Source organism: Sinocyclocheilus grahami, unplaced genomic scaffold (assembly GCF_001515645.1).
Source record: "Sinocyclocheilus grahami isolate Dianchi unplaced genomic scaffold, SAMN03320097.WGS_v1.1 scaffold380.1, whole genome shotgun sequence".
Classification (NCBI taxonomy): domain Eukaryota; kingdom Metazoa; phylum Chordata; class Actinopteri; order Cypriniformes; family Cyprinidae; genus Sinocyclocheilus; species Sinocyclocheilus grahami.
The window spans coordinates 1,488,285-1,505,928 of NW_015505559.1; the positions used below are offsets into that span (position 1 = coordinate 1,488,285).

The 17,644-nt window shown below is 39.8% G+C and overlaps 2 protein-coding genes across 2 annotated transcripts in view; both read left to right on the top strand.

Moving 5' to 3' along the window:
• The first annotated feature begins 536 nt into the window (after nucleotides 1–536).
• On the top strand, nucleotides 537–8,096 carry LOC107549783 (ras-related protein Rap-2a-like). Its single transcript, XM_016230960.1, has 2 exons — nucleotides 537–1,295; nucleotides 6,522–8,096. The coding sequence occupies exons 1-2, from the start codon at nucleotides 982–984 to the stop codon at nucleotides 6,757–6,759; spliced, it is 552 nt and encodes a 183-aa protein (XP_016086446.1). The 5' UTR covers nucleotides 537–981; the 3' UTR covers nucleotides 6,760–8,096.
• Nucleotides 8,097–15,233: 7,137 nt separating this feature from the next.
• Nucleotides 15,234–17,644, top strand: part of LOC107549748 (FERM, RhoGEF and pleckstrin domain-containing protein 1-like) — a 49,291-nt gene continuing 46,880 nt past the window's right edge. The window contains exon 1 of the mRNA XM_016230924.1: nucleotides 15,234–15,413. The gene's annotated coding sequence lies outside the window, so the exon portion shown is untranslated. The remainder of the gene's footprint in view (nucleotides 15,414–17,644) is intronic.

The following is a 17,644-nucleotide window of genomic DNA, read 5'->3' on the forward strand; positions in this document are numbered from 1 at the left end:
AGAATAAATACAATTGTAAATATGCTATAATAAAGGCAGAACACAAATAATTTAGCTAGATAAAATAAGAACAATTGATAAGCATCTTGAGCGAAAGCAATGTTTCTGCCACATTTTTTTATTTCACAATATTAGCTTTTTTCTCTCCCAATTCTGACTTTTTGTTGAATTATAAGAAATACGCTCAGAATTGCATTGTATTTTGTTGCGAGAGTCAGAATTCTGAGTTTATAGCTTACAGTTTTGGGTTTGGGGGGGTGCTGTGAGGGGAAAACAGTAGAAATTACGTTTTTAATTATTTATTCTGTAGCGGAAACAACTTCCATAGTAGGCCTACTCATAAATAGAATCATCAAACTAAACCTCATAAATAGAAATATATAAAAAAGGCCACATGTTTCAAGAATCTAGCAGAAGATGACATAATTACGTCATGACGTAAAAGAATCAGTGAATCATTCTTGAACTGGTTCCTTCGAACGAACTGCTTCAAACAACCGGTTCGCCAAAATGACTCGGACTTCACAATAGCGGCGCGGCGGAGGATCCCCACCCGTGAGCATGGCGGAGTGCTAGTGCATTAATGAAGACCGGAGAGGGCAGACGGAGATGGAAAACACTAATATGCGCCCCGATCGCTTCAAGTAATCAGCTTTTAACGGACTGTGTAATAATTCACCGATGCCAGAGGCAGTCCGCTGGGTTTCTCCACGCAGTCTTCGTTTACTTCTATAGGATGGTGAGCTGGGCAGATAAAAAGCACAAGTTATTGGTGATTGCGTCTATCCAGCCGTCCCCCGTTGTGCATTACAGGCGCGCGCGGGCCGCCGGTGCTCCGTGATCATGAGGCGCTGCTGCGGGAAGCGAGGCGTGTGTGTGTCCGCGGACAGACTCGTTTAAACGCCCTAAACATGAATGCCATGGTCATGTCGAGTGCCGCGTGAGTTTACTCTGATTCGCTGAGCCGTTCAGACCGGAGAGATGCGCGAGTATAAAGTGGTGGTCCTCGGCAGCGGCGGGGTCGGTAAATCCGCCCTCACCGTGCAGTTCGTCACCGGGACGTTTATTGAGAAGTACGACCCGACCATCGAGGACTTCTACCGGAAGGAGATCGAGGTGGACTCGTCGCCGTCGGTGCTGGAGATCCTGGACACGGCGGGCACGGAGCAGTTCGCGTCCATGCGGGACCTGTACATCAAAAACGGGCAGGGCTTCATTCTGGTCTACAGTCTGGTGAACCAGCAGAGCTTCCAGGACATCAAGCCCATGAGAGACCAGATCATCCGAGTCAAGAGGTGAGATGGGCTTTGCACGCATCTGTGCTCAGGACTGGCCCGTGCGTGCAGCTGGGCCTCTGCTACAGGCCTGTCGCTGGAGCCCTGGTGTGCCTCATGTCTGTGTGCACTGAATTTATTTAATACACGAGTTTCACAATTTTAGTTGAATTACTGAAATAAATGAACTTTTCCACGACATTCTAATTTATTGAGATGCACCTGTATATGAGCTTTGAAGCTTCCAAATGTCAAAGTCTCCTTTCTTTCTTTCTTTTTCTTTCTTTCTTTCTTTCTTTCTTTCTTTCTTTCTTTCTTTCTTTCTTTCTTTCTTTCTTTCTTTCTTTCTTTCTTTCTTTCTTTCTTTCTTTCTTTCTTTCTTTCTTTCTTTCTTTCTTTCTTTCTTTCTTTCTTTCTTTCTCTCTTTCTCTCTCTCTCTCTCTCTCTCTCTCTCTGCAATTCTTTGAACAGGCCCACAACAGATAGAATGACTCCTGGGAAAATGCTCTTCATATACGATTTTAAAATGCATTTATAGGAACCCCCCCACACAAAACATTTGCTTTTCACACATAAAAAACATTTAGCTTTTTTTTTTTTTTTTTTTACATGCCCCAAAACAATAAAGTGAATATTTCCTATATTATATAAATATTTATATAAAGAGCATTTTCCCGGGAGGGAAAAACTTGCATTTGGAGGCTGTGTGTGTGTGTGTGTGTGTGTGCACATTTATGTATGTATTCATGTCTGAGTATCCCTCCCCTTATACCACCATAGCAATAAAAGTAGTCCATAAAATAATTAATAAAATAGAATTAGCTTTTTTTTTTTTTTTTTTTACATGCCCCAAAACAATAAAGTGAATATTTCCTATATTATATAAATATTTATATAAAGAGCATTTTCCCGGGAGGGAAAAACTTGCATTTGGAGGCTGTGTGTGTGTGTGTGTGTGTGTGTGCACATTTATGTATGTATTCATGTCTGAGTATCCCTCCCCTTATACCACCATAGCAATAAAAGTAGCCCATAAAATAATTAATAAAATAGAATAATTATTATTATCATTATTAAAATCATAGTTTCTGGTTTCTAGTCAAGTGCAATTGCAAGTAGCTGTAATTTAGAGATCTGGAAGGCTTGAATTAATCAAAATCATTTGAGCATTCAACACCCTGAAATTATCTTTTTTATCTATCTGTCTGTCTATCTTTCAAAATAGGAAATTCACTTTGTTGTGGGCATGTTCAAAAAATTGCAAAATGTTTTTTTATTATGTCTGAAATGCAATTTGATAACTTTATTTTGTGTTTTTTTTTTATTAATGCATTTTACAAACATGTTTTATCTTTAATGTTTAGGTACTAGAAGTAGAATGTTTTGTCCTTGGTTTTTGTCATTTGAGGTTGGTTTTTGGCCTGTAGAAGGAGAGTAAGTGCTTTCAGGAAAGCAAATGTGGAAGTTTATAAATTGTTGGGATGTATTACAGCAGTTGTAACTTGTTCTTAAAAACAATTATTTTGTTATTCAAGACTTCCTGAGAATTATACAGAAAATAGAGACGAGATACAAATGAGACTTTTTCATGGGGCTTTTAAATCAGAGCTTGTTTGACTGCATTCAGTGCCATTGAAAATAAAATGTAAGCAACAAGTGGCACAAAAACTTGCTAATAGAATTCGATCATATTTTAAACTGATTCTAATCATTTAAGAATTCCCTAAGGATCTATTAAGATCCCACTGAAAAACAGGAATTTTTCAGGATTCTTTCTGGATTCCATTAGTATGCTTTAGGATTGGCTCACAAATAAAATGCAGGAGCAATCCATCTCCATTAGGAGCTTTACTTATTAGGAACAGTTGGTGAAATAAAGATTATAATAAGCAAAATAATTGGGGTGGAATAAAAGCGATTACATTATTACTTTTGAAAAAAAAAACGTTTATCCTTCGTATCAGTTTGTAACTCAGCCCTAAACTGTGGTGTAACTCCCACTAACTTCAGTCACCCTGAACCAGAAATACATATACAGCCCTGCAAACAACATCTCCTGCCACGCAAATAATATAGATCTTCACTCTCATGCAGAAGGATGTTTCTGCATTCAGAAAATATTGAATAATTAAATGGCATAAATATTTCACACAGTAAAAGCGATGCATAATGAGGAGGAGATCGTGGGAGTAAGAGACGTCTGTCACAGTGCTGTTTGTTCTTGTTGAAGGATGAATGAGACACAGGTAGTCAAAGAGCAGAGAAGGGTTTAGTGCCATTTACAGAAATTAATGACTAAAACCGGTGATTCTAATAACAAGTGTAACTGTTATTATTGCTCATATTCATACTGTAAAAAATCGCATTATAATAACAATGCAATAAACAGTAATTTAACAACATAAGATGCAACTAAACCACTGATACGAATAAGCTAAGAAGAATGGCTAAATTAATACTAGCACCTTCTATTCCTATTCTATATATTTTTTTCTATTTATTAAAAAAAATGCTATGTATACTTTTAAACTAACTGGGACTTGTCACAGCAATCACGAATTGTTTCTCTTTTATTGGTTTGATTGCTGTTAGAGTTATTACAGTTTTTCACCATATATAGCAAGGAAACAAAGCCAATATAATACCAGTATATTGGTAACCAATAAAGTTTGACACTCTTTTACTGTTCAAATCTGCATTTTTGTACAGTTTGGTTATCCATGGTTAGGGATTTCAACAAACCAAAGCATGTAACTCATCACGCAGTAACTACAAACTTGAGTGATACTTCAGATAATGCAGCTCGTGGATGATAAAACCAGCATGATATTTAGAGACCAGAGGTTGTAATTTTTGACTTGGGCCAGATATAACCATAGGAACCACATAGCAACCCCCTTGATACTGACCAAAACACCCAAGCATTGTGGTGGCCAGTTTTGCAATCAAGCAACACTAAATGTTACTAAAATGGTACCGTACTACAGACATGTGACCCATTTTTGGTTCATGACCAAGCGGCAACCTCCCGCTCTCTCTCGTGAAGCCAACACGGAAGTGACTTAAACTGTAATTCATCAACTGGCCACTAGAGGCTGGCTGCAAAAGGGAGTCAATCCCATAGACTCCCCATGTTAAAATGCCCAACTTTACAGCAGAAAAAAACATGTTTACAGCCTGGTTCAAAAAATGATTTTGGTTTATAAAGCTAATTTTGCCCTTCATGACAACTGTGAGGGGGTGAATTTTTTTATAACTCGTCCTTTTAAATTATATTAAGCCTTAAATTTCTGCATAATTAAGGGCTTGGCCACTTGAGTGACAGGTGGATTGCCGCTGCTGTCACCACCGTGGAGCTAGGTGGGCGTGGCTTCAGCAACCTGCTCCCACCTCCTTGCCCATTTTCGATTATCCGGGAGTGACACGCTGCCAAGATGGCGACGGCCGCCCCCGCCCACTTTTGAGCTTCAAAAACGCTCTTCGGAAATCTACGGGTGACGTCACGGACACTACGTCCATGTTTTTATACAGTCTATGTTCATGACCCACAAATTGTGACAGCACACTGTCCTTCTAGAAGAACTTTGAAATGGTGATGTTATTTGTGGTTGGTTAATAACAGGGTGTGTTTGCAGGGGGCGTGGCTTCAGTAACCCCACCCTCCTCATCCTCTCTTGGCCATGATTAGTTGTTGTCTTTCGCCTAGAGCACTCGCTGCCAAGATGGCGACGGCCGCCTCCGCCCACTTTTGAGCTTCAAAAACGCTCTTCGGAAATCTACGGGTGACGTCACGGACACTACGTCCATGTTTTTATACAGTCTATGTTCATGACCCACAAATTGTGACAGCACACTGTCCTTCTAGAAGAACTTTGAAATGGTGATGTTATTTGTGGTTGGTTAATTACAGGGTGTGTTTTCAGGGGGCGTGGCTTCAGTAACCCAACCCTCCTCATCCTCTCTTGGCCATGATTAGTTGTTGTCTTTCGCCTAGAGCAGGGGGTAGGCAAGTTCGGTCCTAGAGAGCCGTCAGTGTTGGAGCTGAACTCTGCAGGACTGCGGCTCTCTAGGACCGAACTTGCCTAACCCTGGCCTAGAGGAAGACTGTACTGTGAGACTTCAGACGTGAGGTGCAGGATGTATTGTGTGTCTGCCGTCAGAAAATAGTATAATCACAGCGATCCATTTTGATACAGTTGAGCTAATTAAACAAAAAGGTGAGGCCATGATAGGCTATGTTGTGAATATAGTCGATTACACAACTGTTTGAAACCTTGGAGTCAGTAAGTCTTTTGTTTTTAATGTTCTTAATGTCTCTTTTGTTATCAAGGCTACATTTGTTAAAATAATACAGTGAAAACAGTCCTATATTATTACAATTTAAAATAACTGCTTTCTATGTTAATATATTGTAAGATGTCATTTATTCCTGTGATGCAAAGCTGAATTTTCAGCATCATTACTCCAGTCTTCAGTGTCACATGATCCTTCAGATATCATGCTAATATGCTGATTTGGTGCTCAAGAAACATTTCTGATTATCTATGCTGAAAACAGTTGTGCCGCTTTATACTTTTGTCACATTTGATCAATTTAATGCATCCTTGCTGAATAACAGTATCAATTTCTTTTAAAAAATCTTACTCGGCCTACAATTTTGAATGATCGTGTGCATTCGAAAATAAAATTATTAAAGACACACATTTTATGAAGGCAATATGGTAAACAAGTAAAATGTTATATAATTTGTCCTTCTTAAAAATGATATTTACTAGTACAGTAATATCATACTCTGACATATCCATGAGCCAATCAAATCCTGATGGATAAAATCAAGATAAAAATAAATTTCCTTTAAAATATTGTTTCACTCATACATACATGACACATGGAAGTTAAAAGCATGTTGAATGCATCCTAAAGTAAATGCCCTTGCACTGTGCACTTGTAGTGTACTTCAAATAAAAGTATATATTTAAAAACTATATATTGCAGATAATATATTAATGAAATTAAGGAAACTTTCATGACTGTTTCTTAACGCACCTAAGGGCTTTACTTTAATGTACATGTCAAATCATTGGCAAACCATCTATCATGCTTTAAATAAGTTATTTTAAAGTATATAATTTCTTTAAATAAGTACTCTTTTTAAAAGTATGCTAAAGTCTACTTCTTGTTCACAAGGAATGATTTGCATAAATGCGGTTTGATCTTTCTTAAGCGAAACTGTACATGTTTTTTCAGGTATGAGAAGGTCCCTGTGATCCTGGTGGGGAATAAGGTGGATCTGGAGGGCGAGCGGGAGGTGTCTGTGAGGGAGGGACAGGCGCTGGCCGAGGAGTGGGGCTGTCCGTTCATCGAGACGTCTGCCAAGAGCAAGACAATGGTGGACGAACTCTTTGCCGAGATCGTACGGCAGATGGACTACACGGCACAGCCAGATAAAGATGATCCGTGCTGCTCCTCCTGCAATATACAATAACCCCCCAACACACACACACACGCTCTGCACACTCAGAGAACTCGCATTACAGTAGCTTTGATAGACCTTCTAGTGTTCACGGTTTTCCATCATGCTGTATCTGCAGACTGACAGTAAAGGATTTTTTTGTTTTCTTGTCACTTTAAATCCTGACTGACTCAACCACAGGAAGAGCACTTGCCTTAGGTTTCACGTTTCCTGTTTGAGCAGGATCCTGCAGTGGCCATGAGTTGGACATTTACGTTCTTGGTCTTATGGTATTGATGACTTTATCTGAATTTGTCACCAGGTCAGAGAGCGAGAGAGAGAAAATAAGAGGGTTCTTAGCCATATGCTTGATATAGCCATATAATAATTTTATGAAGACTTTATAAATGTTCATTTATTTGGGAATAAATCCCTCAAAATCTTAATTTTCTCATCAATTTCTTTACTGACACAGAAAAGGTGACTGACAGCTTTGTTCCAAAACCTAGTTAACTGCCTAACTAGACAGAATTAAAGCCCAAACTAAGTTCCTTATGCATTCCCAGAATGCATTGCGGTGAGCTCTATGAAAAATTCATCCAAGATGGTGGACGAGATTCTAAATATTCTTGGATTTCATTTTACTCATATTTTGCTAAAAATAGTAAAATCTCTTTTTTTTGTAATATGTGAGTGTTGTATGCATTCGTATGCATTGCACACACATGTAGCGTATCATGCTGTTAGCTTAGCGACATGCTAATGTCGAACTCTCCAAATCCAAGTTGTATGCATTTCACATAAGCAGCAGTGTTTGTGTGACGCACAGTAGGGCTGAACGATTCATCAAAATGAACTCAAAATCGTGATATGGTTTTGTGCAGTTGTCAAATCACAAAGGCTGCAGTTTAATTATATAAATATACATTGCACATTTCAGAGTGAAGTTATGATGAGTGTTTTTAGTCGCTTATAAAGCATTTATGAACCTGCTCCAGTCAACAAAGGAGAAGCTTTAAAGTCGGCATTAAATGGAAGTTGTGACCATCTTTGTTACTTCTCAAACAAGAAAAAAGTTTGGGTGGGGCTTGATTATGTTCTTTGGGAATTGATTGGATTGTTGTCATTTGCTAATTGCTGCAGTCGCTTGTGATTGACAGGTTGCTTTAAATTAAATAAAAAAGTAATCCTGCAGAAATCATAAAATAAACACTGCAGTATACCATCAAAATTAAGATTTGTCCCTTTTGATTTAAGGGGCTCTCTGCAGTTTTCCACCAAAGTAAAAGTTTGATGGGTTAATGTTTGATAATGGTTTATTATTTTAATATTTTATTTTACAGTAAACCATATGGATATGGAAGCCCATTTCCGCCACTGAATAAAAAATAAAACGAGGTAATTGCGACTTTTTATCTCACAATTCTGACACGGAATTGCGAGTTATAAAGTCAAAATTGTGAGTTTTAAAGTCAGAATTGCGAGATATAAACTCACAATTGTGGGAAAAAACATTATATCACGCAATTCTGACTTTATAACTTGCAATTGTGTGTTATAAAGTCAGAATTGCGAGATATAAACTCGCAATTGCGAGAAAAAACGTTATATCACGCAGTTCTGACTTTATAACTTGCAATTGTGTGTTATAAAGTCAGAATTGCGAGATATAAACTCGCAATTGCGAGAAAAAACGATATATCACGCAATTCTGACTTTATAACTTGCAATTGCGTGTTATAAAGTCAGAATTGCGAGATATAAACTCGCAATTGCGAGAAAAAACGTTATATCACGCAGTTCTGACTTTATAACTTGCAATTGTGTGTTATAAAGTCAGAATTGCGAGATATAAACTCGCAATTGCGAGAAAAAACGATATATCACGCAATTCTGACTTTATAACTTGCAATTGCGTGTTATAAAGTTGTGTTTTTCCAAGTGTCGAGACTTTCTATTGCACTTTTCCAAATGAATGGAGTGCAGCATAAGCTCCTGTCTCTGATTGGACTGCTCATGCGGGACAGGGACGTATCGCCCTCCACATCTGGACACACAGAAGATCTGTTCATTTAGGATCTCGTATGGCTCTGTAGGACTCGTCTCTTTTTCTGTCTCTCTGGTTTATCACTCTCTTTCTCACGCATCTCTTCAGCATCTCAGCCCCTTTCTGCACTCGTTCTCAGTATTCTGCCGTGCTCGTGTGGGTCATTGATGCAGATGATGATGGCTGTTGGTTGACTGTGGATGCATTTGTACAGAGGTTGCCAGTTTTTGTTGGTATCCTCCTCTTGGCTGGGCTTGAGGTTCGAAATGATGCTGAAAATTCAGCTTTGCCAAGACAGAATGAAATTACATTAAAAAAATGTATTAAAATAGACAGCAGTTAATTTAAATTGTAATATTTCACAAGATCACTGTGTTTTTCATCAAATAAATGCATCCTTGGTGAGCATAAGAGACTTCTTTCAAAAACATTTTCCCAAACTTTTGATTGGTAGTGTACCATAAAATATACAGCATACTCTGTATACTAAAATGTAGCAGGCAGTGTACAGCTTTTTTTGGTTGATTACATAGTATCATTCGGTACACATACATAAACAGGAAAGTCTATGTGATGCAGATGATGATGGCTGTTGGTTGACTGTGGATGCATTTGTACAGAGGTTGCCAGTTTTTGTTGGTATCCTCCTCTTGGCTGGGCTTGAGGTTCGATCTCAAGGCTGAACATATAGAGATTATGGAGGTGTGTGTGTGTTTGAATAGAGAGCTTCGAGTCAGTATTGATTTTATATTTTTTTATGTGGACCTGTGCTCAACTCTTCTGAATGACTGAATGGTGACACTCGTATTTTTTGTTCTGTTTGGCACCCAAATAAAGTGCATCTGACACTGCAATGCAGTTTCTGTGTTTTTTCCATGTTTTATAACCTATGTAATAGGTTGATTACATAGTATCATTCGGTACACATACATAAACAGGAAAGTCTATGTGAACAGTAAGCTGCTGTTATATGGAGTAATATTTTCTGGTGGACCTGAACTCTCTGCCCACTCACTGGACAAAGGAATGCAGAGAAAAGCAGCCAAGAGAGGACATGGGAAATGGACAGAGGATGTAAGAGCAGAGCAGTGAGGGGGAGATTCAGACATCAGCATGAGACTTATTGCTGGCCTGGGTGTCATGGCAACAGCATGGCAACATATACTGCCAATTTCACACTCTAATTTGCAGGGATTTGGTTGGCCAAAAATAGTTAGTGGGGGAAGATAAGAACACACACCATCTATCAAATCCATCAGGATAGCTGCTTGTCATATGGCAGATACTGTATATGTAACGGAGCCTCCTTGTTAGTGTGTCCGCCTCCCATGCCGGAGACCCGGGTCCGAGACCCACTCGGAACAAGAATGAGGTGTGGCGGAGAGGACCCGGGAGAGAGGGGTTACATTGGTGCCGTGACCCGGATGGGAGTGAGGCTTAGGGGGGTGAGTGTAACAGAGGCCAGCGAGTAGGTGCTGTGCAGGTAAACCTCACTCCCCTGATCTCAAGAGACGCACTAGTGACTGACGCTAGAAGCTGCAGTCTTTAGCCTCCTTGTTAGTGCGTCCACCTCCCATGCCGGAGACCCGGGTTCTGTCGACCCGGAACAAGAACAAGCTGTGGCGGAGAGGACCCAGGAGAGAGGGGTTACATTGGTGCAGTGACCCGGATGGGAGTGAGGCTTAGGGGGTGAGTGTAACGGAGGCCAGTGAGTAGGTGCTTTGCAGGTAAACCTCACTCCCCTGATCTCATGGGATTGGATAATCTGTTTTACTTGGCACTTTAACTCGGGAAGTGTTCGGCCTGTTCTGGTACTAAATTATACACCCTGATCCTCTTGATTATCTCAAAAGAATCTGCGCCCTTAAAGGAACAGTTCACCCTAAAATAAAAAAATATGAAATTTTGCATTACATCACTTGCTCACTGATGTGAATGGGTGCCATCAGAATGAGAGTCCAAACGGCTGATAAAAACATCACATTAATCCACAAGTAATCCACAACACTTCAGACCATCAGTTAATATCTTGTGAAATAAAGACTGTGGACTCGTATTTCAGCCAGAAGTGATGGCTTGAAGTTAAAAATGTCTTGATGGATTTGTTTCTTACAAACCCGCAGCATTTAACTTCACAAGGCATTAACTGATGGACTGGAGTGTTGTGGATTACTTGTGGATTATTGTGACGTTTTTATCAGCCGTTTGAACTCTCATTCTGACGGCACCCATTCACTGCAGATGATCCATTGGTGAGCAAGTGATGCAATTCTACATTTCTCCAAATCTGTTCTGATGAAGAAACAAACTCATCTACATCTTGGTGAGTAAAGGGTAAGTAATTGTTTTCATTTTGGGGCGAACTATGTTTTGAAATATCGAGAATTCCGCTCATTTTAAAAGAAGATTTTAAAGAGTATTTTAATATGTCACACAATCATGCCACATTTTTTATGGCTTTAAATTTGATACAGTTTATTAATTACAATTGTTGGTCAAAACAGTTATTTGATAATTGCTTTACTGTTTAATTTTGCTGAAAAACTATTTTTGGTACATCTTATGTAATTTCATAATGATTTCTACTGTCTTTGAAATATTGTGCAGGTGTACTGCTGAATGTACTTTTTAACAAGAGCAGAAACTGACTAATTTGGCTGTAGAACTGGCTGATGTAATTCATATAGGCTCCTTTGGCTACTGTTACTGTAGCTCACAGTCAGACTGCGTTATGGTGCTTCACTCTGCAGATGGCACCATATGAACGCAAAGCTCGTTGTGTGTTGGCTGGATCTGTGCTGTGCTCAGTCAGTGTAATCCCGTCTCTCCACCGGCCGACATGGCGACTGCGCGGACGCTCATATGCTCCACGACAACCTGCATCTGAAGCGGCTCCGGGCGGCCAGCATCGCCGTCGCGCTCGGTGCATTCGTGGACAAACGCACACTTGTACACAGTGGATTTATAATCGGGGTAAGCGTATGGATTCATCTTCTCATTCACAGTGCTCTGTGCTTGGAAGAGATTAAGGGGTAAATCTAGCCACAGATTTGAGCCGGAGGACTGAGGACATCGCTGAAGGTCCGTCCCGTTATATTTCTATTATGCACCGACACGCGTTCTGCTATAGGCTGTATTATGAGTCCATTCACTTGATGAAGCCCAGAGCAAAAGGCATATCGAAATAATGTGTTCCTCTAAGGACCTTCACATTAGACGCCAATAGACCTGCTCTGCGCTTTGTTCAGTTTACATCGCCCGTACGCGTACGACGCGACGCGACCGGCGCTGTTTTCACTGCAAGCGCGCGACGACGCTCCATTTCTATTTTCTATTCCCCCGTTCAGTCTGAAGCAAAATGAGCGTATAAATATGATATGTGTGCATTGAGTGTTATGAACAGCCTAATTGTTTAAATAACGTCTGGTCGTTAAATCAAAGCCAACTCGTGGTTACGAGTGGCATATTCAACATTATTTGGTAACATTATTTCGCTGTTTTAAAATAGACAATGGAAAGTCGATTTAGAATTTAAATGATTTTCATTCATTTTATTGCACCTGACTGAACGCTGTGAGGTGAGTCAAGTCAATAAAGCTCGACTTGACATGTGGTGCCGTGCCGCGCCGACGCGACCCAAATACACAAAATACTGTTCTTTTTAGCAGCATCATATGACCCCTTTAATAAGAATTCTTTCTAAATGCAGCACCGTTCTTATTTCGCTCTGCATAACCTGAACGAAAAAAAAAATGTTTTGCTAAGAACGAACCGAAATGAAAACATTTCACTTTTAATCTGTGTATTTAACAGCCTGGGAGACCTTCCCAGGGCAGTACCTTGCCTCACCGACTAAAATCAGGGTGCCCACTACGGAGATGGCACCAGAGGTGAGGGGGCACAGTGACCGAGGTGGCCGGGCCGGGCCCCCTCAGGCCCCCCGTGGCGCCGACGCTGCGTGACAGCATTGGATAGAGAAATTAGTTCATTTACAAGCTTCCTTACAAACGGGTGCATAGTTATTATTATTATAATTATTATTTACTCTTACAGTTACGTGATGCGTTTCTGATCTCAAATTGTAGCTTTTTACTTCTTACAGTTTATAAATGTGTGAATTTCTGTCATGATGGTTCTTTTCCATAACACTGAATGTTTTAACAAAGGTAATAAAGAGTTGGTTATTATTATTAAGTCTCTTTCCGGCTCAGACTGCATAGGTTAAGCTTATGGGGCTGTCACATGATGAACGAAGGACTCGAAAAACCCGAAGACTCGAAACAGGTGAACTACTTGACTAATTCCAGTTCAGAACCTATAGGATGTTGCGCATGCGCGACTGAACGAATCACTCCCCGAGATGACTCGTTCTTCCCAAGTCACATTAAAGATTCGTTCAAAATGAACGAATCGTTCAAGAACGACCCAACACAATTATGAACCCATATGAAATTATTTATCCCCCAGGGAAAACTGTTACTAATGAGGGGAATTAACTGAACTGTTATTGTCATCAACTCTCATCCATACGTATTCATTTTAATAATCTTTTTTTTAATAATTCATGTAATTTAACATGAGCAAATAATGTCTATTATTTTGGTTTGTGAGATCGGATCGTGCTGCGCGCACACAGAAACATTCAGGAGCACAGAAACTTGTCGTCAACGCTGCCCCACAACTTTTAATAATAAAGTAGCTTATGTAACGGAGGCCAGCTGGTAGGTGCTTTGCAGGTAAACCTCACTCCCCTGATCTCAAGAGACGCACTAGCGACTGACGCTAGAAGTTGCAGTCTTTAGCCTCCTTGTTAGTGTGTCCGCCTCCCATGCCGGAGACCTGGGTTCAAGACCCACTCGGAACAAGAACAAGGTGTGGCAGAGAGGACCCGGGAGAGAGGGGTTACATATACGGAATGTGATCTACAGCACACTTGTTGCAGGAGCGATCTTTCTATCTGGAGAAACCTGCTTTATAAATGGCATAAACACACATGACTGCCCACAGATGTCTTAATGTGAATTTGTATTTCTGCTTTAAAAGTGATTTGGAGATCCTGGCATGTGTGCATCAGCCTGAAGGGGTTTATTATGTAAAAATGACCAGCTGAACACAGTATATAGATTACACATTTTATTTTTTTATTTGTTCACATACAGTAAAGACATTTAACAGGCTTACTTCACCAAGAAATAGCCAAGAGAAACGTAACAAGGAAACACTCCAGGAAAAAGGAAAGGAAATGCATTTCAATTAAATAAAACAAGAATTCAAAGCAGAACACGTATCAAGATCCATATATGCAGGTGGCCATTAGACCCAATACGTATAGTTTCTTTCATAAAAGAGGAATGAAAAGCTGAGAGACAGCAACAGGGTTGATTGTACTTTTATAAGGATTAAGTTAAGCACAGTACAGAGCTAAATTATTAAACATTTAACTATGATGCAAATTAACAGTTTAAAGGAGTTTAAAGGAATAGTTCCCCAAAAATTTACATTTGCTAAAAATGTCAAAACAAAAATGTGCTCTTCATCTGAACGGATTTGTATAAAAATGTAGCATTGCATCACTTGCTCAGCAGTGGATCCTCTGCAGTGAATGGGTGCCGTCAGAATGAGAGTCCAAACGGCTGATAAAAACATCACATTAATCCACAAGTAATCCACAACACTTCAGACCATCAGTTAATATCTTGTGAAATAAAGACTGTGGACTCGTATTTCAGCCAGAAGTGATGGCTTGAAGTTAAAAATGTCTTGATGGATTTGTTTCTTACAAACCCGCAGCATTTAACTTCACAAGGCATTAACTGATGGACTGGAGTGTTGTGGATTACTTGTGGATTATTGTGACGTTTTTATCAGCCGTTTGAACTCTCATTCTGACGGCACCCATTCACTGCAGATGATCCATTGGTGAGCAAGTGATGCAATTCTACATTTCTCCAAATCTGTTCTGATGAAGAAACAAACTCATCTACATCTTGGTGAGTAAAGGGTAAGTAATTGTTTTCATTTTGGGGCGAACTATGTTTTGAAATATCGAGAATTCCGCTCATTTTAAAAGAAGATTTTAAAGAGTATTTTAATATGTCACACAATCATGCCACATTTTTTATGGCTTTAAATTTGATACAGTTTATTAATTACAATTGTTGGTCAAAACAGTTATTTGATAATTGCTTTACTGTTTAATTTTGCTGAAAAACTATTTTTGGTACATCTTATGTAATTTCATAATGATTTCTACTGTCTTTGAAATATTGTGCAGGTGTACTGCTGAATGTACTTTTTAACAAGAGCAGAAACTGACTAATTTGGCTGTAGAACTGGCTGATGTAATTCATATAGGCTCCTTTGGCTACTGTTACTGTAGCTCACAGTCAGACTGCGTTATGGTGCTTCACTCTGCAGATGGCACCATATGAACGCAAAGCTCGTTGTGTGTTGGCTGGATCTGTGCTGTGCTCAGTCAGTGTAATCCCGTCTCTCCACCGGCCGACATGGCGACTGCGCGGACGCTCATATGCTCCACGACAACCTGCATCTGAAGCGGCTCCGGGCGGCCAGCATCGCCGTCGCGCTCGGTGCATTCGTGGACAAACGCACACTTGTACACAGTGGATTTATAATCGGGGTAAGCGTATGGATTCATCTTCTCATTCACAGTGCTCTGTGCTTGGAAGAGATTAAGGGGTAAATCTAGCCACAGATTTGAGCCGGAGGACTGAGGACATCGCTGAAGGTCCGTCCCGTTATATTTCTATTATGCACCGACACGCGTTCTGCTATAGGCTGTATTATGAGTCCATTCACTTGATGAAGCCCAGAGCAAAAGGCATATCGAAATAATGTGTTCCTCTAAGGACCTTCACATTAGACGCCAATAGACCTGCTCTGCGCTTTGTTCAGTTTACATCGCCCGTACGCGTACGACGCGACGCGACCGGCGCTGTTTTCACTGCAAGCGCGCGACGACGCTCCATTTCTATTTTCTATTCCCCCATTCAGTCTGAAGCAAAATGAGCGTATAAATATGATATGTGTGCATTGAGTGTTATGAACAGCCTAATTGTTTAAATAACGTCTGGTCGTTAAATCAAAGCCAACTCGTGGTTACGAGTGGCATATTCAACATTATTTGGTAACATTATTTCGCTGTTTTAAAATAGACAATGGAAAGTCGATTTAGAATTTAAATGATTTTCATTCATTTTATTGCACCTGACTGAACGCTGTGAGGTGAGTCAAGTCAATAAAGCTCGACTTGACATGTGGTGCCGTGCCGCGCCGACGCGACGCGACGCGACCAGAACGCGCACTGAAAGACTAAAGCGCTTCACGAGCCATTCTGAAACCTTCCACGTGTAATTCATTTTAATGTTGAAAGACCACGAAAAAGCAGTCTCACTCTAAAAAACTTTGGGTCAAAGAACCGTTGGGTTACATTTTTACATTACATTTTTAACCCAAAAGTTGGTTTAGTCCATATTTGACCCAAAGTTGGGTTGAAACCACCCAGCATTCTTTAGAGAGTATGATTTGAATTATGGATGTTTTCGAGGTTTAAAAGGGTGAATGATTTCAGAGAATAAGGTCCGCTATAAATTCAATGCAAAAGCCTATAGGAGTTTAAAAGCTTGAGAGCCCATCTCAGCAGTGGTCTCACATAGGGATTTTTTTTGGTACACTCTAAAAAATGCTGGGTTAAATACAACCCAGTGCTGGGTAAAATAGGGACAAACCCAGCAATTGGGCTGTTTTGACCCAGCGGTTGGGTTAAATGTTTAACCCAACCTTCTGGGTAGTAACCCAACCGCTGGGTCAAAACAACACAATTGCTGGGTTTGTCCCTATTTTACCCAGCACTGGGTTGTTACCAGCATTTTTTAGAGTGTAAAATCATAATTTTACTAATTTTTAATAATTTAATAATCATAATCATATCTTGATGTGTTGTGCATGTGGCAGCTTCATTTCCCAGCCAAACAAAAGACACCAGTGTCTGAAGATGTACTTGCATTACCATCAGTGCAGATGATTTTTCCAGGGATTTTTTTGGGCATTACTGAATGAATGGAATTTTTTAAACAGTACTGGCTAAGCATTGGCTGTGTTTCGCATGTTGGGTTTGGTTTTTGCTGGCACTGGTCTGATGTTTCACCCTCCCCCTCTGGATAACCTCTGAGAGCAGATCTACGCTTTATTGCTTCTCTCCAATGTGTTTTATGGATAGTAGCTTATAAACTAAACAGCCCAGTTTATATCAGAGGTCTATTTTTACAATGCACCTTGATTAATTTAAATCTATAAAAATCACAGAGATTAATGAAATTGTTTGTATACATGCAAACAGTAGAGAAAGTAACTTTATTAATAGAGTAAAAATTTACCAATATAATTTGTCTATCCTAAGATAAATTATTATGACCTCTCTGGGCAGTAATTTGGCCTCAGGCACAAATTATTAGATATAAAGAAAAAATACTGTCAGGAAGACAAAAATGCAGTTATTTCCTTGTGTTTATTTATTATACAGGGATTTATGAGCACAAACTAGTGAATATCTTGAATATTGAATATTGTTTGGAAGGTTCTTTTGAAGATCGCTTAGATACATAGCAGTGGAAGTCACATATGGTCATCTGATCCACAGAGATCAGTGTTTGTTATTCCATATTTTCCTCTGACTGCACTCTCTGTCATTCTGCTCGCTTTCTCTCTTCCTGTCTCTTTTCCTCCCCTCTGTTTCTCACGTCGACCCTTGGTTTAGAAGTAATGACATCAGTGCCCTGGCATGTGTGATAAACAGTTAAAATGATGAGAACAGAGAGGGAGAGATATGAGAAGTTGGATCTGTGTAATAGG

Excerpts from the sequence above, each read along its gene's own strand:
- LOC107549783 (XM_016230960.1), top strand. The coding sequence starts at position 982 with ATGCGCGAGTATAAAGTGGTGGTCCTCGGCAGCGGCGGGGTCGGTAAA. Across the intron at positions 1,296-6,521 it reads CAGATCATCCGAGTCAAGAG|GTATGAGAAGGTCCCTGTGA; the intron begins GTGAGATGGGCT and ends ATGTTTTTTCAG.